Source organism: Suncus etruscus, chromosome 9 (assembly GCF_024139225.1).
Source record: "Suncus etruscus isolate mSunEtr1 chromosome 9, mSunEtr1.pri.cur, whole genome shotgun sequence".
Taxonomy (NCBI): domain Eukaryota; kingdom Metazoa; phylum Chordata; class Mammalia; order Eulipotyphla; family Soricidae; genus Suncus; species Suncus etruscus.
In genome coordinates, this window is record NC_064856.1 from 11323384 (window position 1) to 11347289 (window position 23906).

Sequence of the window (23906 nt, forward strand, 5' to 3'; positions counted from 1 at the left end):
ATTCATCTGTTGAAGGGCATCTGTTATTATTTTGTTCTACAGGCATCTTGGTTGTTTCTAGAGTCTGGCTATTGTAAATAGCGCTGCAATGAATATAGGTGTGAGGAAGGGAGATTTTTGTATTGTATTTTTGTGTACCTAGGGTATATCCCTAGGAGTGGTATAGCTGGATCGTATGAAAGACATTTTTGCAATAATTCTCAGAGACAAAGAGAGGAGGACTGGAAGGTCCAGCTCACGACATGAAGCCCACCACAAAGAGTGATGAGTGCAGTTAGAGAAAACACGACACTGAGAACTATCCTAACAATGAGAATGAATGAGGGAAGTAGAAAGCCTGTCTAGAGTACAGGTGGAGGTGGGGTGGGGAGGAGGGAGATTTGGGACATTGGTGGTGGGAATGTGGCACTGGTGAAGGGGGGTGTTCTTTACAGGACTGAAACCCAGCTACAATCATATTTGTAATCAAGGTGTTTCAATAAAGATATAAAAATAGCTTATATTAAATTTAAAAAAGAATAAAAAAAAAGAGTGATGAGTGCAGTTAGAGAAATAACTGCATTGAGAAGTCATAACGAAGTGAATGAATGAGGGAAGTAGAAAGCCTGTCTAGAGTGCAGGTGGGAGGAGGGAGACTTGGGACATTGGGGATGGGAATGTCGCACAGGTGAAGGGGGGTGTTCTTTCCATGACTGAACCCCAACCACAATCATGTTTGTAATCAAGGTGTTTCAATAAGGATATTGATTTAAAAAAAAACTGAGTTTGGGGAGGGTAGGCAAATTTGGGCATCGCCGAGTTCCCACTAGCGGTCGCCAGGGGGCGCCCAACCCCAGGCCTGGCCGCCGAGGCCTCCAAGCGCGCGCTTCCTTTCCTTTGCGTCTCGGGCTCGCGCGCGCTGCCGGCACCGGAAGTGACTGCGCTTCGCAAGTTCCCCCGGTCTCTTCAGGGGAAACTGAGGCCGGCTCGCCAAGCGCATCGTGAGCCATCTGCCGGTCCGAGAGCGCGGCGCGGCGCGGCGGTCGGCCACGAAGAACCCTCGCGAGGCTCTCGGCCGGGCAGCGAGGAGCGAGCGAGGGAGCGAGCGAGCCGGTCGGCCGATGAAGAAGGGGGGATGCGGCCCCCTACGGCTCGCGCGGGGGCTGGCGGGTGAGTGAGTGGCGGGCGCGGCGGCCAATGGGAGCGCTCGCCGTCCCGCTTGCGTGCCGACGGCGCGCGCCGATTGGCTGCCGCGGGCGGGCCGCCGGGGCGAGGCCCCGCCCCCGGCGAGGTCCCGGGGGCGCCCCGGAGGGTGCAACGAGGTTGCCTAGCAACGGGGCGGTGGCCCGGCGGGCGGGAGGGTGGTACCCGGGCGGGCGAGCGCGCGGGAAGAAGCCCACCCAGCCCGGGAGGGCGCCTCCAAGGTTGCAGCCTGCCCACCCCCGGGCTCCCAGCCCGCCCGCCCCTGGGCGCCGGGAAGCCGCCTGGGGGGCCCCAACGTGGTCTCCGCCTTGGGGGGCCCCTCCTCGAGCAGGCCGCGACCTCCCCGCCTTCGGGCGACCCGAGCGGAGAGGCCCAGGCCTCACCCCCTCTTTGTGCGGGGCGCCGGCGGCCATTGTGTCTGTCCGTGCTGCTGGGGAATGGAGGAGCCGGCCGGCCTCCTCCTCCTCCTCCACCTCCTCCTCCTCCACGGCCAGGGCCTTGGGGGCCTTCTGAGAACCCCAAAGGCTTTTCTGGGGTGTCCCCCGAAAAGAGAGGCCTCTCGGGAAGGCCTCGCCCGGGCCCTGCTGGAGTCAGACCTGGGCAGGTCCGAGGAGACGTTGGTGCTCCCCTATTTCCTCCTCCTCTCCCAAAAGAAACCTTGAGCCCCTTTGAGAAGAGGTTCCTGGGGTTCCTTCGGAAGCCTCTCACCCTCCTGGGCGCGCACCCGCCTCCCCTTGAGATTTGCAAAAGGAAATTTGGAAATTTGCAAAAGGAGCCAACAGGGCGGCAGGTCCGAGATATTGGTGCCCCCCTTCTTCCTCCTCCTCCCCTAACAGAAACCTTGAGCCCCTTTGAGAAGAGGTTCCTGGGGTTCAGAAGCCCGACCCTCCTGGGCGGGCACCCTCCACCCCCCCTGCGATTTGCAAAAGGAAATTTGAAAATTTGCAAAAGGAGCCAACTAGCAAGCAAGCAAACAAGCCAGCTAGCAAGCAGTCCGTCCTCCCGGCTCCCCAGTAGGAGGCGGGGAGCCGAGCAAGGGGCGTGCAGGAGCCAAGGGGCTGGGCTCCCTCCCGGGTGGCAGGGAGGCCTTGGGGCTCGGTGCGGCCGCCCTGGATCCGGGGCAATGGAAGAGGAAATCGGGGGCCGGTTCCTGAGCCGAGTCGTCGTCATCCCTCCTGTGTCGCCTGCTGGGCTCGCAGCCTGCCGGGTCGCATGATCCCTCGAGCCCGAGTTGCTTTTTTAGGCCAGCAGCCGCCGCAGGCCGGCGGAGTTGCCGGCATCCCGGCTGCTGCTATCTCCTCTCCCAAGCTAGGTTTTTACAAAAGATCTTCCGGGGGGTTGTTGCACCTGCCCTTCTTCGCCTGAGACGGATTTGAATGTAGGTGGTGCGGGGGTGGAGGGAGGTTGCGAGGATAGGGGGTGGACTTTGAGAAGAGAAGGCATTTAGGAGGCCTGGAGGAGGAGGAGGAAGAGGAGGCGGCTGGGGCTTTTTTTGAGAAAAGAAGGCCGGTTGGGATGATTCAGAGCCCACTGGTGCTTTCAATTTGACTTCATTGGAGGCTTCTGGAAGCTGGATCCAGACCTTTCGAAGAGCCGCAAAGCAACCAGTCCCGGTACCTGAAGGGGGGAATGGGATGTTCTAGGGTACATGGCATTCCATAGTCATCCTTTTTCCTTTTCCCTGAAGCTCTTTCTCTCCCTTCAGAACCTTCTCCTGCCTGCGCATCACAGAAGAGAACCAGTAAGCAGATACCAGACTCGGCAAGTGAGCAGGTGTTTTGGACAATGGACTGGTCGAGCCCATCCCTATTATAAAAATGTCTCAGAGTAACCGGGAGCTGGTGGTTGACTTTCTCTCCTACAAGCTTTCCCAGAAAGGATACAGCTGGAGTCAGTTTATCGATGTGGAAGAGAACAGAACTGAGGCCCCAGAAGGGACTGAATCGGAGATGGAAACTCCCAGTGCCATCAATGGCAACCCATCTTGGCACCTGGCGGACAGCCCCGCGTTGAATGGAGCCACCGGCCAAAGCAGCAGCCTGGATGCCAGGGAGGTGATCCCCATGGCAGCTGTAAAGCAAGCTCTGAGGGAGGCGGGTGATGAGTTTGAACTTAGGTACCGGCGGGCATTCAGCGACCTAACGTCCCAGCTCCACATCACCCCAGGGACAGCATATCAGAGCTTTGAGCAGGTAGTGAACGAACTCTTCCGGGATGGGGTGAACTGGGGTCGCATCGTGGCCTTTTTCTCCTTCGGTGGGGCCCTGTGTGTGGAGAGCGTAGACAAGGAGATGCAGGTATTGGTGAATCGGATCGCAGCCTGGATGGCCACTTATCTCAATGACCACCTAGAGCCTTGGATCCAGGAGAACGGCGGCTGGGTAAGCATCAAGCCCCTTGCTTGGCCCCTTTTCCTTGGCCTCTCATCTGACAGATTTTTCTGCCCTCAGGGCCCGGGTTATTATTGGGGATATTGATTGCTAAGGAGATGTCACTGGCCTCATGCACCACCTCTGGTGAATTTCTGAAACATAGATTGTCTAGTTTTTGAAGGAATAGGCATCTTTCATCCGTGTTGTTCCAGTTTCTCAGCAGAGGAAAACCTAGTCCATATATTCATTTACCTTGGAACTGGGGAGAATGGGACGTGGGCTCGGTTTTCTCATCACGCCGGAAAATGGCCCATGATGCAAAGCGCGGTGATACGTGTAATGTTTAGAGAGGAAAGTGAGCTTCAGTGACCCACAAGCCCCTCATTTCTGACTCCCCAGGTATGCCAGTCCTGTTCCAGGCCTCCCTTCCCCAAACCAGGTTACCTTTCAGAGAACTAGTGTATGTGGTACTAAAGCAGGGGCATGCATGACCCTGCAGGAATTGCTACTGACTTGGATTGCCAGACATTGTTTGATTTCAGGATAGTGTAAGTGGGCCAGTGTGCTTGTGCTGTGCCCCGTGTTCATTTTCTCTCCAGGGGACAACCAGCTTTCTTTATATTTGGGTTGTTTGTGGAGAGTTCTTGCTGTGTCACACATTAAGCCCCAGGACTTTGCACCTCACTGCCTGGGGTCGGTTAGGAGCTCCAGCTGTTCTGCCTGTTGCTTTCCGGCCAGAGCTCTGAGGCCTCTTCATCAAGCACTGTTTGTTGGCAAAGCAAAAACTCAGTTTATGGGTCTCTGTGCCACCTGGAGATTCAGTGAGAACTATGGGAGCAAACTGACATGGGTGCAAGTTCCAGCCCTATCACTTAGCTGTGTGCCCTTGTGACCTATACCTCGTGTCACTCAGAAAAAATGTGGCAAATTATCTGAGCCTTGCAATGTACTATAAATCATGTAGATACTGTTAGTGACAGACTCTAGTAAGTTTGTTGTAGCAGTTGTTACTGATGCCAACACAGAATGGACCCCGGGAGTCAGATCTGACTTCTTTCCCAATGAGGGAGAATCCTGCCCATCAGCAGTTCAGGAAATAGTGGTGAGAGACTGTTTATCCTTGGTCACAATAGACAATTTGCTCCTCTACCCTTATCACCCCGCTAAAAAGGGAGTTTATGAGGGGTATTCTGTTCTCAATCCCCAGAAAAATGAACAGGCTGAAGAAAAATAAGTCATCTATTGAAAAAGCTGAGGTGGAAGGGGCCATGCACCATGGACTCAGGAATGGCAAGAATGCAATTATCCATAGGCTGGGCCTAGGGCATGGCAGGCACTTCACTTTAAACTACTGAGCTTGGGTTTGCCCCGAGACCCCACCTCCTGCTTTATTTCCCATTTCTTTGCAACTTCATCAACTCTTCCCTGCTGCCAGAACTTGTAGAAGTCAGGGGTCAAGTCAGTAGAGGTCAGATGACTGGGGAGGTAAAGGTGTGGAGGACTCTAAAGCTAAGGCTCACCAGACTTGAAAGTCATCCTGTAAATGAACTCCCTGGGGGTATGTGTGTGTAAATGATTAAATAGTTCCTGTAGGTTTGTGCAGTGACCTCTCTTATTCCCTCCTGCTTTGAATCTCTTTTGGGGGCAAATATTTATTCAACTGATTACAGGAGGGACAGGATTCCAGGGCTTCAGACACACCCTCTGTGGCATCTCCAAGTAGTCTTGGGCCACACACCCTCTGTGGCATCTCCAAGTAGTCTTGGGCCATTTGCCCACTCTCCCTATTGTCTCTGCCCAGTGGTCATGATACCAAAGTGATTGTTGCTAGCTATTAGCAAAAGGCATTCTGAGAGAAGTGCCTGGTCTGCCAGTGAACCTCTGCAGAGGGCTACCTAGACCAGAGAATTGCCAGCCGCTTGGTATTGTGTGTAGAAAGTGGTTTCTGACACAGGGAGGCTTGGCAAGTTCATTAGATTGCCATAAGATTGAAATTCCATCTTCTGTGTCTTTGCTGAAGTATTATCAGAGCCCGTTTGACAAACATACCACATGCTACTTCCTCTTGGTGAATAGAGGGGATGTGTGCAAAAGAGCCAGCTATGTTAAAACCATTTCTGGGCACACATTCTCTTTGAAGCCAGAAGGTAAAAGACATTTGACTTGGGATCCTTTAGGTAGAAGTTAGATACCTACCCACTTTCTTTTCAGGTATCATCCTGTTTGAGCTGCACACATACTGGCTACTGTAGTGGCATCTCATAACCTTTCTGAAGGCTGTGCTGAGGGATCGATGAGTGTAGGAGTTATGAGCCATCCCACCCTGGGGAATGCTCTAAATTTAGCATCCCAGTAGGAAAGGGAGAGGAAATTAGCTTTTAGGGAGTATATCTTACATGTTAGGCATTGTGTTAGGTCTTTTATTTAAGCAGCCAAAATTTATTGCACATCTAACTATGAAGCAGGCGCTGTGCTAGGTGCTAGCCATAAGCCAGACATAGTGTCTTTCTTCATGGAAGTGACTTGCTACTTCCTGTCTTCCACACAGTAATTCCTGGTTGACAAGTGAAACTCCTCATAGCTAAGTGGCTGGCTCCAGCATCCCCAGCCAGTTAAGTAATAAAGTAGGAGAATTTACATCTAGATTGGCCTACCGCAGATATATGATATTTATATATATATTATTATGTATGTATGATATTCGTATATATATATACTATTATGAATATATGATATATATTACTCTTTTCCTTAATATCAGGTTATACTAAGAGGAATAAAGTGACCTTGATATACTTGCATAGAAAGCCAGAGTTGTATGGGCCGGGAAGGTGGCGCTAGAGCTAAGGTGTCTGCCTTACAAGCGCTAGCCAAGGAACGGACCGCGGTTCGATCCCCCGGCGTCTCATATGGTCCCCCCAAGCCAGGGGCGATTTCTGAGCACATAGCCAGGAGTAACCCCTGAGCGTCAAACGGGTGTGGCCCAAAAACCAAAAAAAAAAAAAAAAAAAAGAAAGCCAGAGTTGTGATAGGCCCAAGCAGAACATGCCCAAGGAGGGCCCCTTCTCTGGGCTGTGGTCCTGGCATTGTTCAGGTAGATGCAGGAGGAAGCATACATACCTTTGGTCAATAGCAGGTTCCCAGAGACACGTAGATAGCGGTTTCAGATTTTGATTTTGGCAGAACTCAAGTTGGTACCAGAATTTGCACAGTCACAGTGGGCAATTTGCTAGGTTTTATAAACATTTTTTAAATTGTTAACCTAACCCTTCCAGATCCTAGCAATAGATGAGGATGGTGTGCATGTGTAGAGAGGGTGGCTTGAGCCAGGTATGCCTACTTCATCACCACGTGATGCTTCTAGGACTGGAGCTCGAGACTCAGAACCCCACCGACACCTACCTGAAGTCACCTGGCAACAGGCTCAACCTGTTTCTCCCTCTTGTCAGTCTCTCCCACCTGTAAAGTAGAATAATGGCAGCCATCTGCCATGGTTGGACTCTAGTAAAGGATCTAGAACAAAAGCCCTTCTTGTACCTTAATTGTAGGGTGGAAGTACCCCTTTTAATAAATGAGTGACCTGCCTCTAAAAGCTGAACTTTGCCCCCAGGGTTTCTCAAGAAACAAAGCTAGCTTCAAAGATAGTCACCTAGAATGGTGTATGATTTGCCCTTCCCCAAAGGGAAAGAGTGATCCTGGCTGGGGCTTTCCAATGGGAATGAGAACAATCCTGGGGCAAGGACCCAGGTTGGCCAAGCTGTATGGGGGTAACTGCCCATGGGAACCCCCTAAGCTTGGTGGAAACACCATGGTTGAAAGCAATGAAGAGAAAACAAATTTCCAGACTGCATGGCTCTGTGCTCTTCTAGTTTCTGTAGGTTTCATCCTACCTATTCTGGCTCCTTTGGCATGAAAATGTGCTTAACTAAAGTACCTCATCAACCTTTGCAGATCTCAGCAGCTGTTGGCAATTCTGTGGTTTTCTTGGGGAAACCCCATTAGAAACCCCAAACGTGGAAATTTTTAGTAATCTCATTCAGGTCCCAAATGAGGTAGAAAAGTGTTTCGGGGCTCCCCCTCAAAATACCCAGTTCTTTTGGATATGCATTTGAGATTGCTTTTAAAGTTCTGTCCCAATCACTGGATTCTTTAGACTTTGTAGGGCTAGTTCTTTAGTAGTCCCATGAAGCCCTTCTACTTCTGTTTGAAAATTACCTGGCTAGTTTCAGGGGCTCCAGCAGCACCTAGAGGGACTTCTTGATATTTGTAGGCAGTCACCAGATTTGTTCGGGCTGTAGGAAGCAGCACTTGTCAGTTGTCCCTGCACCACTGGGTTTGTCTTAGGTTGGTGGTTTGCACATCCTCTGGATTTGTTCTCCCTAGCTTTGCAGCACTCTGAGCTTTGTTTAGCAGTCATCATTTTTTCTGGTTTTAGTGTACGGAGATTTCAGGGTAATTCCCAGTGAGCTCTGTACAGAAACATAATCTCCTGTCTTAATTAGCAGGGCCCCATCACCACCCCTAGCCTGATTCTATGGAGTCCTCCCTAAGGACTCTCATTTCTTTGAAGGAGTCACTCTACTCCTAGATCTTCTCCTTTGTCCCTTCAAACCCACATTCTGTCTCCTCCAATCCCATTTGGTCAACCTGAGTCAGACAGTCCCACTGGGTCCTTTTGTTTTAGCCTGGGGAAGAGAAGACCCAGGAGAATATGATCACTAGTTTCAAATATCTAAGGCAAGAGAGGGGCTAAGCCATTTTATTGGCATAGTAACAGGCAATACTGGACTAAATAATGGACAGTCACAGCAACAGAGTTTAAATTAGTGTAAAGAAATTTCTAACACTGCTGCATATCTGCCCTGTTTAAGAGCTTTCTGGGCACTCAGCTTGGATGTTGCTTCCTAATGAAACAGATGCCCACTAAATTTCTTCCCTTTTTGGGAGGATGAGAGATTCAAGTGCTTAGGTCTTACTCAGAAGTCATTCCCAGTAGAGATGCCTACTAAATTTCTGAAGAAATACACCTTAGTAAGTAATAAGAGTAATAATAATAATAGAAATTGTCCTTTCTCTAATCAACTTTCTTTTTATTTTTTTGGTTTTTGGGTTATACCTGGTAGCACTCAGGGGTTACTCCTGGCTCTACGTTCAGAAATTGCTCCTGGCAGGCTCTGGGGACCATATGGGATGCTGGGATTCGAACCACCGACCTTCTGCACGAAAGGCAAACACCTTACCTCCATGCTATCTCTCCAGGCCCTCTAATCAACTTTCATGAATTCAAGTCATGTTTTGAAGTTCTTACTACGTGCCTGTCTGTCCTGTGTACCGGGGATACAGTCACAAAGAAGCCTTAAAGGTTCTTGTCTGAGGACATAGCTCAATGAGTTGGAGCACAAGTTTTTTTTTGTTTTTTTTTTTTTTTTGGGTCACACCCGGCAGTGCTCAGGGGTTATTCCTGGCTCCAGGCTCAGAAATTGCTCCTGGCAGGCACGGGGGACCATATGGGACGCTGGGATTCGAACTGATGACCTTCTGCATGAAAGGCAAACGCCTTACCTCCATGCTATCTCTCCGGCCCCCTGGAGCACAAGTTTTATATGCAGGAAACCGGGATTTGATTCTTAGCAGTTTGATCCTTTGAGTACCACTGCTGAGTACCACTATAGCTATAGCACCACTCCACCCCCCAAAAACAACAACAACAACAAAGAACCTAAAGAGCTAACATTCTAATGGGGAAAGACACAATAAGCATCTAATTATATTCGTAGACTCATAACACATATATCTCTGAAGAAAATAGAATGGTTTAAGACATAGGTCATGCTCAGCAAGGGAAATGGAGCTGTGCCAAAAATAAATAATGTTTTAGACCTTAAGGACTAAGGTGATGAATGATAAGATTCCTAAGAAAGAGAATTTAAAACAGAGAGGATAGGAGCTGGAGTGATAGCACAGTGGTTAGGGTGTTTGTCTTGGACATGTCCGACCCAGGTTTGATCCCCAGTATCCTATACGGTCCTTGGAGCACCACCAGGAATGCCTCCTGAATTCAGAGCCAGGAGTAACCCCGAGCACAGCTGAGTGTACCCTCCCCTAAAAAAGAGGGTAGACTTAGGAGTATGTCTAATGTGTCTAATGATGAGCAAGACCACTGTGGGTACATAAGAAACTGAAAGAATGGGGAGAGGGATGAGGCCTTCAGGGGCCAGGTAATATAAGGTGTTATCACCTCTCATGATGAAGAGTTGACTTTGGTCAAACCAAGTGAGATTGAGGCCGTGAGAGAGAAGCCAGAAGATTTGGAGCAGGGAAGGTGGCATCAGGGAACCAGGCAAGAAGCAAGATAACTGCTAGGAAAGAAAGGGAGGTGGATTGGGAGGTAGAGATGGAAATGGCGAAAAGGGACTAAGAAATGAGTAGGTTTGCATGAGGTTTATGGATATGTCTACCTATCTAGAAAGCCACACTTTTTAACCCCTTTGAGATCATACATCAGACCTAAATGAAGTAAATTACTCTTTAGGAAGCATTCTCTCCAAAAATAGTATCTTTGATGCTGCTCCTCTATTCTCTTTGTTTTGTTTTGTTTTGGGGCCACACCCGTTGACCCTCAGGGGTTACTTTTTTCTGTGTGCTCAGAAATCGCGCTCCTGGCTTGGGGGACCATATGGGATGCCGGGGGATCCAACTGCAGTTTGTCCTAGGTCAGCCGCGTGCAAGGCAAATGCACTACCGCTGTGCCACTACTTCGACCCCCAGCTCCTCAATTCTTGAAGCAGTATTTCTGCCTAAATAATTGCAGCATATCTGCATACAAGTCCCAATTCACCTGTGTTTGGTAGGGTGACTGGGAAGCTACCCAGCCCTGGGGAAAATAATAAACCTGCCTCATAAATGCATACAGCAAAGCCCCAGTGAGGAACACTTAGGATACATAGATCTGGCACTATGCCTCTACAATAAGTTTTCATCATTCTCCCCATATAACTCATGCCAGAGATCCATTCACAGAACGTTCAGTATACACTCTCCCTTTCTTAGACTTTCTAGTCCCCCTCAGGCATATTCTCAGGGCTAGGAGGCCCTAAGGAGGGATCCTTAGTTCCTTTATAGTCTCCATAGACTTATTGTTATAAGCACTGACCTTAGAAATTGATCCCTGGATTTACTCTTAAGTCTGTTCCATAGGACCAAAGATGTAGCTCAGTGGTAGAGCTGTGCGTTGCTGGCCTGGCTTCCCCCTCTGTAAGTTGGAGGATTGATAAGGAGAGAGGAATCCTGCCTCTCACTGGCCTTATGAGATGTATGTCACATGAGTTAATGTTTTAGGGTGACTCTTTCCTATCAAAAACTGCAGCAATAAGCAAATTCCAAAGTCAGGGTAGAGTGATATATAGTCCAATGACCCCACAATACTACTCCACATTTATATAGTACTGTACAGCTTGCAGAGTACTTGCTTTTCACCTTGGCTAATATTGATTCTCAAAATCACCCAGGAAGGTAAGCAGGAAGGGTGTTGTCTCCTCCTCTCTCTGGAGGGAAATGGGTTGAGAAAGATTAACTGACTTGCTCAAGGTTATATCTGAATGACCACACTGGGTTTGAATTTACAAATTTGGACTAGACCTATTACTTGCCATGTGACCTTAGGCGAGTCTTTCACTTGTAAAAGGCTATAATAGCTCCTCATTTTCCCAAAGATTTAGCGAACAAATTCTTGTCTTAAGGCTTTCAGACTGGTGGCATATCAGCCTCAAACAGCAGCCTTGTCCTAGGTCTCCTTCAGTCACATCAGCTGGCTTCCCGTTTATTACATATTGATTTTTGCAAATAGCATTTTTGTAGAAAGAAACTGCCTTTGGGACCTTCTGTGTCTTGGTTTCATCCCTGATGAGACTCTCAGGCCAAGCTGGAGGCTTCCAGCGAGCTCCAAGCTACAGGGTTTTTTGGGCAGACTCCAGAGCTCCCTTCGGAACTAGAGGTTTTTCTCTGGCTCTTCAGGAAATACCATTGCAATGACTTCCATGGACTGCTTCCTGTCCCAGCCCTGTAGCTGGATTCCTGCTGGCGAGAGTGTGGAAACTGGAAAGTAATGTCCCTAGAGGCTCCCCACCAGTCCCACTGCCACAAGCTACTCCCCTCAACACACACACATACCCTGCCTTTTCTGCTTGCCATTTATTTCTTTGCACCCTCTCTGGAGGGGGCAGGGGGTTATTTTAAAATCCTGGTTCTCTCCATGGCTCAGTGCTCAGTAGCAGCTTCCCCTTAGAGGGACATTAAGCTGGTCACTTAGAGTGCCTTTCTCTCGCCATCCATTAGCCCATGTTCTTTCTCCCAGGGGTCCCAGCCACCCTGTACCCAACTGAGACTCCTCGAGCCTTCTTCAGGGTTTGGCACGTAGAAATCCTACCTCTAGGAGGTGGATGACAGGGTGAAGTGAAGCAGAGCTGCCTCCCCTTCCCCCAGTTACCTTTGAGGAGGAAACTAAAAGGTTGAAAACCTCGTTGGACAATCATCTGAGGAATGGGAGCTGGCTGGGGAGGGGATTGGAACGCGCTCAACTATGCCTCAGATCCTTTGTTCCGCTCTTGAAAGGGAAACATTCCCCTCCCTCCTCCCTGGCCACACACACGTGCCTTTGTTCCCCTGAGTCAGGCGGGGCTGGGAACACTGTGTCCCTTCCAGGGAGCCTGACTTGCCTCCCCAGGGGATGGCCTCCTGGTCAGCAGGACTGGGATTTTGTTCATGAGCCCCCAGCCTCCAGTCTTCTCCATGGGACTCTTCAGGGGCTGGACAAGAAGTTGCCAGCAAACAGCTGCCCAGGGACTTCCCTAGAATTATTGCACGGGATGCCCAAGTCCCAGGATTAAACAGTCCCTCCCTCTGATTCCACTTGGTGATTAGTATTATTGTTAACATTACTATTAATAGCACCTAACATTTATCAAGTGCTTACTCTGTGCCAGGCATTGTTCAAAGTGCTTTATATGTATTAATTTATTCCATTCTTGCAGAAACAGTCTGAAGTAGATACTATTATTATCCCCATTTTGTAAACTAGGAAACTGAGGTACAGAGAGGTTAAGCAGGAGGCTGGAGATGCAGATCAGAGGTATATGAAACATTATATGAAACACTAGGTTTAATTCCTGACAGAGACACTGCAAGAAATCCATTAAGAGAAACCAAAATAAAAGCTAAGCAGCTTGTTCAAGGTAGCATGGTTAGCTGGTGGGACCGAAAGTCACTTCCAAACTCCACTTTAAACACTGTGCTGTGTTCCCTTTCTCCAACTGCCCCTGTGGCTGATGATTGTTGGCACTTATCCAGTGCTGGTGTCCAGGCTTTTTATGTGACAGGCTTTTTACCGACGTCATGTATAATCCCAACAACCTTATCATTAAGGACACAGATTTGGGAGGGCTAGTTAGCAGAGGCACAGGCAGGGTTTGAAACCAAGTCTATCTTAAATCAAAGCCTGTTCTTTATATCTCTAATGCTTCTTAAAAACTTTCAAGGTGGGGGACCCAAGGAGGTAGTACAGAGGGTAAGATGAGCCTTTCATAAGGCTGACCCAGTTCAATCTCTAGCACACCATATGGTTTTTGTCCCACTAGATGTGATCCCTGAGCATAGGGTCAGTTAGAGTAAGCCCTGAGCACCACTTGGTAAAAAAGGTTAAAAAAAAAAAAAAAAACCCTCATGACGTGGGGTGGGTGTCATTTTCATTTTCTGATTAAGAGAACTGAGCCTTGGGGCCGGGAAGGTGGCGCTAGAGGTAAGGTGTCTGCCTTGCAAGCGCTAGTGTAGGATGGACCAGACCACAGTTCGATCCCCCGGATATGGTCCCCCCAAGCCAGGGGTGATTTCTGAGCTCATAGCCAGGAGTAACCCCTGAGCGTCAAACGGGTGTGGCCCAAAAACCAAAAAAAAAAAAAAAAAAGAGAGAACTGAGCCTGGGCCCGGAGAGATAGCACAGCGGCGTTTGCCTTGCAAGCAGCCAATCCAGGACCTAAGGTGGTTGGTTCGAATCCCGGTGTCCCATATGGTCCCATATGTCCCATATGGAGCTATTTCTGAGCAGTAACCCCTGAGCACTGCTGGGTGTGGCCCAAAAACAAAAAACAAAACAAAAAAAAAAAGAGAGAGAGAGAACTGAGCCTGAGAGAAAGGTGACATCTTCAGTCTAGCTAGGCCTCCCATGTTAATTTACTGAAAAGACCTGGAATTAAAACTCTCTGGGAAAAAAAAAACTCTTTGGGATATTTGACTTTATTAATTTATGATTTACCATTTTCCTTTGTATATGTCCTTCCATAGTAGTGAGGATGCTGAGACCTGTTATAGGGACTTTTCTCACTGTCAGGGGCAGAGTCAAACTGCGATTCTGTTTCAGTTTTTAACCCAATATGATCAGAATTGCCTATCACCCTGCTCAAAACTGTTTTCAGATTTGTTTGATTTATTGAATTAGTAAATGCTTTGGAATGTTTTGTACATGATAAGTACTGGGAGTGGGGGTAGGGATACTGTGGATTCTGTGGTGGTTCCCAGCTCTCACTAGTTCATTTTCAGGCCCTATACTCTTGTCCTTTCTTGTGACCATCTTCCACCTGACTCAGACAAGGTGTAGCTTCTCTTTGTCCATTCAGCATACTAGGCAAATTCATGATGATATGTACTGATCAATTTAGCACACCCATAGATAAGAATCTGGACACGGATTTGAAATATAACTTGATCTCTTGGTGGTGGCATAACATTAGGCAAATGAGCTTTAAGTTCTTAGCCATGAATCTGGGAAAGTAATTCTAACATTACCAGAATAAGCCTGGCTTTAAGGAGAGACTGTAAAATGCAAAGATGTTTTGTTTTTAATAATAATAATAATAATAGATTCTGTGTGGAGGGTTTCTCTGTGCCAGGTGCTTTGTTTATCGACTTTATATAGTCATCTTGTTTGAATCGCACAACTTTGATGTGAAGATGGAGAATCCAGACCTTTAAGCTCCAAGATAACACTTCTTATAAGAGGTAGAGCTGAGTTTGACACTCAGAAATGTTGCCAAAGCCTACCCTCAAGCCAATGAATGCATCTTTGCTTTGCTGCAGGCCTGGACTGGCTTCTTTCACCCTTACTACAAAGTGCAGGCCTGGGGTTGGTCAGGCTTGGCCAGGTCTTATAAATCTGTAGCATTTGTGCCAAGTCCCAAAGTGGAAGAGATCAGACCCACTAACTTCCTACAGGTACCCTGGGCTTCTGCCAGTTAGGCTCCTTCCACCACAGGTAGTCAGTTGATGTCTGAGACTGAGAGCCCTCAGTCTCTGCCTCTATCATCAATACTTCTCCTTTAGTCAATGCACGGCCAACTCAGAGCCACCTCCATGCCATTCGTCTGGAAGAGGAGAAAGATCAAAAACCACTGTTGTACCGCAGTGCATAGTAACTGCTGTTCTTCAGTCTAGTGCTCAGATGGGGCCAGTCTTCCAGTATAAAAAGTGTTAAAGATCACTAATTTAAGTCAAATATCTCATCTCTAGAAGAGACCACCCAGGCTTACTTACTGTCTCTCTCTCCCAATAAAATGTTAGCTCCTAGCATGTAGAGACTTTGTCTGATTTGTTCCTTTTATTCTCTGCATATACAGCAAGTGGTTGGCACATAGGAGATACTCAGACAGTATGGTAGATGAGTGCATAACTGTGTAGCCTACCTAGCACAGTGTGTGGCATTCCGTATGTTTAGCCAGTGGTAGATCATTGTCTAATAGGAAGATATAGATCTTGAAGACTTTCAGTCAGTGAAAAGACTATGGCAAGGTCAGGCTGGGTATGTAAGAAGTAGGCACAGTGACCTGGACGATGAAATGTTTATGAAGCATTTGAGAAACAGGAAACAGACTAGCCTAGAGCTGAATAGGGTCTAAGTTGGCAATAAGGCTGGTCATGGGAAAAGGGAGGGAATGATCGATGGTGGAGGCATCTGTGCAGAGAGTGGGCTGGCTGCGGAATAGGTGAACCTGGTGGGGAAAGGTGCAAAGCACCAGTGGGGTGCACCTGGGTTGCTAGGAACTCCCCAGAAAGATAATCCCTTGTCATCATGGTGCGATAGGCTGAAGTTCAGAAAATTAAAAAGCCAGCGGCATCTGTGATCTGTGGCTCAGGTAAGCTGCCCCGGTTGTTATGTTGGGGCTTCAGTTCAGGTGCAGATCCAAAGACTTGATTGAAGCCCTTTGGTAACTCTGGTCTCAGCAGGGTAAACATCACCTGTATCCTGGCCACCTGCAGCAACAATGCCAGGAAGGTACTCTAGGCAGAACCATAGGGACCCAAGTTTCTTGTTGACCTTCTGAAGCAAGAACTACCCCCTCACCCCGAGGAGAGGCCACTCCTCCTGCCCTAGAGCTCCCTTTCTAAAGGGCTCAGGTAGGAGTAAGGTAAGGTGCCTGCTGCCCAAAGGGGCTCTGGTGGTTCTGGCCCACAGAAGATAGGGGTGGAGCACTAGTGGCCGTTGACAGCTGGGCCCAGCTGGGGGGAGGGGTCCATTTGGAAGCAGGTGCAGATTTCGGGGAGGGCGGTGCCTTAAGGGAAGTAGGGATCGTGGTAGGTTGCAGAATTTCCCTTCCCATCCCCCCAGCCACAGCTGGCTTCTTTAGGAACCTGATGACCTAGTTGCAATGCATAGAAATTGTTTGCTTAGTTTGCAGTTCAGAGCTCTTCCAGTCTCTCCTCTGAATGTTCTTGGGTCCCAAAGATGCCCAGGCATTCCTTGGAGTTAAGAATTCATGCCATAGGGCCCGGAGAGATAGCACAGCGGCATTTGCCTTGCAAGCAGCCAATCCAAGACCAAAGGTAGTTGGTTCGAATCCCGGTGTCCCACATGGTCTCCCGTGCCTGCCAGGAGCTATTTCTGAGCAGACAGCCAGGAGTAACCCCTGAGCATCGCCGGGTGTGGCCCAAAAACCAAAAACCAAAAAAAAAAAAAAAAGAATACATGCCATAGTGTACATTGGAAAGGACCAATCAGGCTTTTCCTCTTCCTTCCTGGTGTGCTCCGCCTCTGTCCCCTTCAGATTCTCTCAGGAGGGTTGGTGGATGGCAGATGGAGTTCACAACTTCTTCCCTGGAGGTTCAGCAGAAAGACTGGAGACTGAGACTCCTGTTGTCCTAGTGATAGTTTGAGTGTACCTAACCATTGCCTCCTCCTTACCTTCCCATCTTCATCTCCGTGTGATGTAGAGAGATGATGGGAGGGAGAGGAGGAATCTGCTGCGTGTTTGTGAGGCCCCAGCCTTCCCAGGCAGCAGCTGCTCCTGGTATTTCTGGTGTCTCCCTGAGAGAAATTCCATCACTATTAAAGAATAAGGTACAGAATTTGACAAAGCAGTGCTGAGTCCTTTTTGCCCTATACTTATCCTTGGGCAAATTACTTAATCTCCCCCAGCCTTAGTTTCCGCATCTATAAAAAGGGGGTAATAATATGATGTTTTTCTTGACTCTTGTGAGCATGAAATAACTAGTAAGCTAGCATGGAGCCTGGCATATAGTAATTACCCAGTATGACAGCTACTGTTACTGCTTTATTATCAGAGTGCCTTCACAGGTGATCAAGTTGCTGTGATTGCTATCGGAGCTTCTCTCCAAGAACAGACTTTTAGGCTGACAAAGTATGTGGACTTGGAGGATTCAAGATTCCTGAAGCTGGGGACTTTGGCTTATAACTTGTTCCCTACTTCCTCTACCAGGGCCTCTCCTCTTGCTTTGTGCACAGTAGGAGTTTAGCTAATGTTTCTGACAAGGCATTTGGCAAGGGGCATGTTTGGGTTTTGGTAGCCTTTCCCACGCCCCCCCCCATCTTTGCCAAGCACCTCCAAGAAGTCAGGGACCTTCTTTCTCTGCTCAGTTCACCTCTGCATGTCTAAATCCTAGAACCTAGAAGGCAACAATCATAACTTCTTCACTGAGTGAAAACTTAATGAGTTGAATCTTTAAAGTGCGTAGGAGCATGCCTGCCACACAGTAGGTGCGTGGCATGTGTTTGAATGATTAAACAAGGTGTTGTGGGGACTCTGGAGTTTTTCCAGGCTGGTCCCACTCCTTGTTTGCTACATGGCTATAAGCCTCTTGCCTACGCTCTGCCTGTTGCCTCATCTGTTGAAGAAAGATAACACTGCCTTCCATCCCTCATGGACTGGCAGTATGGCCCAAAGAGATGATAGATGAAAAAGCACTTTAAGAACTATAAACGTTTGGTCTTGTTACTTCTCCCTGACTGAAGCCACAGCCATAGCTTTGTTATTCATTTAGTTATTTATACAACAAGCATTTGGGTTATTTTTTTAATTAAAGTGACGTTGATTTATGTTGTTATAAATAGGGGTGTCAGGAGTGCTTTTTTGGCACCTTTTCAAAATTGTCACACTACACCTACCACCAAAGTGCCAAAATCCTTCCACCCTTTGCACCCTTTTCCTTTTCAGCAATTTCTGTTTTGTAGTCTAAATTCAAGAGTTAGCTTTGGATTGCTTTTTTTTCTATTTGCTTGCCAAGAAGCCTCCCCCCCCCCCTTTTTTTTAAGTGGGTTTAAATTTACCTGGTTTCGTGAATTTGGGTGAGTTACTGTTTTTCTCAAAGTCTGGGCGTTTATAAGATGGAAATAGTAATTTCAGAGGATTGTGGGGAGAAAGAGAAAGTTCACTCTGAACTTGTTGAGGGTAGAAACAGTATCCTAGGCCCTGGTAACAGTTACTGTTAGACATAGCACTTGGTGATGAAGTGTTTAGTAACTAAGGTAAGTAGTGCTCCTGCGGAGTGTTTGGTGTGAAGTAAAACCTCATCAGGTGCTCAGTCCTTCCTTTTCTTCCCTTTGAAGTTTGGTCATTCATTGATTCTGCCATTAGTTTTCTAATGCAGTCAAATTACCAGGCAGAGTAGGAGTAGGATTCAGATGAGATGTAGGAGAGATGGGAAGTAGAAATGAGTATTAACTCCAAAGCTCAGGCTATCCTCGCCCATGTTGACTGGACGCTGAGTGGCAACTCTGACCCAGCCGGGATCAATGCTGCTTAAGTATAAAACTCAGAGGCACAGGGGACCGCACCCTATGTTCACCTTTGATGAACCACTCCTTGTACTACCCAGTCTTGGGCTGCTACTCTGTGAGAAAAATTTCCCTTTGCTCATAGTACCCACATTCATATGGAACCCTAGGGGTTAGCCTACCAAGGAAGTCCCCAAGGAGTTGCTCAGATGGCCCTTTGGGGGCAGGGCCCAGGGAAGAGCCCCAGTCAAAGATCAGGGTCTCCTGGGACCAGATCAAGCAGCAGGTGCAGGCATGAGGCCCCAGGATGGCTCCTGAGTGATGAAACAGAGATGTGTAGAATCAGATGAGAAGTCAAGCCAGGGACAACTGTCTGTTCGTGAAGGTAGCTGGGTATGTGAGGGCAGTTTCTGATTTAGCAGTGGAGCTGAGCTTCCAAAGGACCCTAAACCTCGGTGAGAGGAATCTGTGGAGCTCTAGAGCAAAGTCTGCAGTTGGCACCCAGGTTGGCATCTCAGAATTCTCTTTTACCTTGAGGTGAAAACGCTTTTCTGGGCTCCTCATTGCCTGCTATGGGAGGAACTCTGGGAGCATGGGCATAAGATTCCTTTCCCAGGATCCTGCTATGTGTTGGACACAGGATGGGGGGTGGAGGGCTTATTAAGAAAATGGGGTCATTTTATAGCTGGAAGCAGAAGCTCTGGGGTCAAACAGAGCTGAGTTTGAATCTCCTAGCCTCTGTCACTAGCTATTTGGTCTTGGATACATTCCTTCCCCTTTCTGAGCCGTGGTTCCCTTATATGAAAAGAAAAAAAACAACAACGAAGTTATTAATAATTACTGTCTCGTAGGGTTTTTTGAAAGATGAAATGAGATCATACATGTCAAGCTTAGAGCTGTCATTGTAGTTTTAATAATAGTTAACTAACACATTTATTGGGCACTTACATTTAAGTAATGTGTTAATTCATTGAATTCTCAAAACAGTGACATTGGGGTAGGTACTTTTACTATTCCCACTTTTAGAGGAAACAAGTAAGGCATCATGAAGTTAAGGAATTTGTCTCCAAATGCATATAGCTGTTAAGGGTATGGAAATGTTTTGAACCCAGCCAGTCTCATTCCGCAGCCTACATGTCTTACCTCTGGGGAAGGGGGTCTGGAAACCACTGTTGCCTGTTACTCGTGTAATGTGCAGTATTGTAGCTGTTTGTGGTTCTTGGTCTCTGCTGAATTCTGATCTCAGCGAAGGCAAGAAACCCATCTTAATCACCTTGCATCCCCAGAGAGCAACATAGTACTCATAGTACTCATTAATATTTGCTTAATGGCTGAAAAATTCCCTCTCTTCATTAATCAATCAGTAGCTCTTTATCGACCATTTCCTGTAGGCTAGATTTGAGCTAAATCCTGGGAGGAATGCAGAGTACAACTATGCCTCTGTAAACGGAAGATTGGGTGTGGTGTGGGGGGGAAGAAGGGCAGCATTCCAGAGCACTGTGTCATTGGTAGAAACTTCCACATGGGAGGCAGAAACAATACAGGTGATTTGGGCATGTTTTCTGAGCTGGGATTCCCACCCCACCCGTTTTAGGCAATTCCTTGCAATCTCCCAGAACAAGGTCCAACCCAGGCCAGGGGCCACTCCTCTTTTCTTTCTTCTAATTGAATGGTTGCCTCCTTCATGATCACACAACTATTTCTGAGGAGTCCAGAATGACTCCCAAAGTTGGTGAGGGTAAAGTCAGAAGTATGTTTAAAAATCACTCTTGGGTAGGGTAGAGAGATAGTACAGCTGGTAGGGCACTTGCCTTGCACACAGCCAACCCAGGTTTGATCTCTGGCATAGCATATGGTCTCCCAACTCTGCTAGGAAATGATCCATGACTGCAGAGCCCAGGAGTAAGCCTTGAGCATTGCCAGATGTGACACAATCCCTCCCCCCCCCCCAAATAAAATCACTCTAGCCCCAACACCACAACCAGAGGGATATTTTAAAAACTAAGTTCAGGGGCCAGAGAGTTAGTACAATAGCTGACCTGGGTTCAGTTCTTGGTATCCCACAAGGTCCCCTGAGCACTGCCTGGACTGGTCCCTGAGCACTGCCAGGTGTGATCCAAAAGGGAAAATAAGAACAAAAAACAACCTAAATTCAGGATTTTTGTTTGTTTGTTTGGTTTTGGACAATTCCTGGCTCTGTGTTTAGGAGTGACCTATGATAGTGCTCGGAGAACATAATCGTTGTGCCAGGGAGTCATACCAGGATTAGCAGGATGCAAGGCTATAAACCTCCTACTATCTTATCTCTCCAGCCTTAGGTAGGTTTTTGTTTTGTTTTGTTTGAGCCATACCCTTCTGTGCTCAGGATTTATTCTTGGTCTACTCTCCAGGATCACTCCTGGCAGGGTTTGGGGATCAGGCTTAGAGAAGCACAAGGCAATCTGACCCTGTATACTATCACTCCAGCCCCTTGTCTTTTTGTTTGCTTTATTTATTTTAGGTATTTTGGGGAGGTCTACCCAGTGGCTGGTAGTGCTCAGGGCTTAATCTTGGCTCTGCACTCAGGAATCACTTCTGTCTGAGCTTGGGGAACCATATGGGATCGAACCCATGTTGGCATCATGCAAATCAAATGCCCTAATGTCTGTATGATCACTCAGCCTACCTTATTTGTTCTTTTCGTTTGTTTTGTTTTGTTTTTGTTTTGGGCCACACCCGATGACACTCAGGGGTTACTCCTGGCTATGCACTCAGAAATCGCTCCTGGCTTGGGAGACCATAAGGGACTCCAGGGGATCAAACTGCAGTCCGTCGTAGGCTAGCACAGGCAAGGCAGATGCCTTACTCCTTTCGCCACTGCCCTGGCCCTTGTTTGTTCTTTTCATTGGGTCCTCATAAGGGCCACGGAGTAAACAGAGGTTTTCTACTGACTACTTGAGCTATTTCCTTCTTCAAATTCAAATTTTGCTTGCTTTGCAGAGGGAGAGAGGCATACCTGCTGTGTCCTGAGGAAAGATTATGAGTTATGTTTGAAAATCATGCAGTTCTAGGGATTCAACCTGGGACTCAAGTCCTTTGAGCCATCTCCACAGAACCTCCAAATTTAGATTCTATCACATTTTTGCTTACAAGCTCCACATACTTGGAATAAAACCTAGAGTTCTTAACAATGTCTTTGAGGCCACATACCTGGTACCTGCTGACTCCGTCACTCTGTCTATCACCCTTCTCTGTACTCAGGCCTCTGGAGCTCCTGCTCTTTTGGCTTCCTGACATATTTGGCCCTGCCTGAGAGTCTTTGTAGTTGCTAGCTAGTCCCTCTGCCAGGAGTGCGTTGTTGCTCTAGCTTGCCAAGCTCTTCTCTCCAGTGACCCTTCTAATAGTTTACCTCCTTCAGAAGTCATTTTTGGCCTTTGGTCTAAAGTAGCCAGACTACTTCTAAATCATCATCTGTGATGCTCATGATTGTGATGAAAACACACCATCTTGTATTTTCCTTATGGCACAAGTTCTATCTTAAAAAATTAATTTTATTTTTTGCAAGGTGGAATCGGTGCTTGGGCCACACCAATCAATCACTGCTTAAGAGTTTAATATGTTCCACTGTAACTTTACCCTGTCCTCTTTCTTTGCATCTTTGTTGTCATAATTAAAATAAAAAAGAAAAAATTAAAAAAAAAAAAGAGTTTAATATGGCTTTGTGCTCTGGGGGGATTATATACAGTGTTATATACAATATTATATACAATGCTAGGAATACGATCAGGGTTGGTCATGCATGGGCAAGACCACTTTTCTTAACCACTGTACTTCATCTTTTTTTTTTTTTTTTTTTTTTTTTTTTTTTTTTTTTTTTTTTTTTTTATTTTTGGTCCACACCCGGTAACGCTCAGGGGTTACTCCTGGCTATGTGCTCAGAAGTTGCTCCTGGCTTGGGGGACCATATGGGACACCGGGGGATCGAACCTCGGTCCGTCCAAGGCTAGCGCAGGCAAGACAGGCACCTTACCTTTAGCGCCACCGCCCGGCCCCATACTTCATCTTTTTTAAGCCCCATGATTATAAGAATGTGGGTTTCAGGGCCCGGAGAGATAGCACAGCGGCGTTTGCCTGCAAACAGCCGATCCAGGACCAAAGGTGGTTGGTTCAAATCCCGGTGTCCCATATGGTTCCCCGTGCCTGCCAGGAGCTATTTCTGAGCAGACAGCCAGGAGTAACCCCTGAGCACTGCCGGGTGTGACCCAAAAACCAAAAAAAAAAAAAAAAAAAAAAAAGAATGTGGGTTTCAGGCCAGAGAGGTAGCATGGAGGTAAGGCATTTGCCTTACATGCAGAAGGACAGTGGTTCGAATCCCAGCAACCTATATGGTTCCCCAAGCCTGCCAGGAGTGATTTCTGAATGTGGAGCCAGGAGTAACCCCTGAGCACTGCCGGGTGTGACCCAAAACCCCCCCCAAAAAAAGAATGTGGGTTTCTGGGCAGTGATAGGGCATAGAGCATTTGCCTTGCACGTGGCTGACCTAGGATGGAACGTAGTTTGATCCCCCAGCATCCCAGATGGTCCCCAAGCCAGGAGGAGCGATTCCTGAGCGCATAGCCAGGAGTAACTCCTGAGCATCACCGGTTATGACCCAAAATCCAAAAAAATTAAAAAACTTAAAAAATAGGGGCCAGAGGGGCTGGAGAGATAGCACAGTGGTAGGGCGTTTGCCTTGCAAGCAGCCAATCCATAAATACTCAGTGAATTATTTTGTTTTATTTATTTTGGGGGTTCTTTCAAGCAGTGCTCAAACCCAGGGACCTCTTCCAACAATCCTAGGATAGCTGGGCTTGTGATTGAGTGCAAGGGCCCAAGGATGTGGTATGGCTCTGAGGATCCTGTAGTACTAGGGATTACCCAGGCCACTGCAGATGTTTTCATTTTATACATACGGAAACGGAGGTCCAAAAAGGAGGCTCTATTAAGAATTGAATGTCCTTTTAATTTACCTGTTAAATACTTAATTCAGTGCTGAACTACTGTACTCAGTAATTTACATATATTATTTTTTGCTAGTCATCCTTAGTTGTTATAATGAATTATTTGAAACTTCTTTTTTTTGTTTTGTTTTGCTTTAGGGATGAGGAACCTATTAGTGCTCAGGACTTCTTTTTTTGTTGTTGTTTTGTTTTGTTTTTGGGCCACACCCGGCGATGCTCAGGGGTTACTCCTGGCTGTCTGCTCAGAAATAGCTCCTGGCAGGCACGGGGGACCATATGGGACACCGGGATTCGAACCAGCCACCTTTGGTCCTACAT

At 47.5% G+C, this 23906-nt stretch overlaps 1 protein-coding gene across 4 annotated transcripts in view; it reads left to right on the forward strand.

Moving 5' to 3' along the window:
• Positions 1–894: 894 nt before the first annotated feature.
• Positions 895–23906, forward strand: part of BCL2L1 (BCL2 like 1) — a 57515-nt gene continuing 34503 nt past the window's right edge. Inside the window, exons 1-2 of one of the 4 annotated variants that reach the window (XM_049779367.1) lie at positions 895–1149; positions 2870–3563. In XM_049779367.1, coding sequence (XP_049635324.1) covers positions 3000–3563 — 564 coding nt within the window. In that variant the 5' untranslated portion in view covers positions 895–1149; positions 2870–2999. Of the gene's footprint in view, positions 1150–2126; positions 2561–2869; positions 3564–23906 lie in introns of those variants that run through there. The other 3 variants (XM_049779366.1, XM_049779368.1, XM_049779369.1) reach the window with 3 other exon arrangements.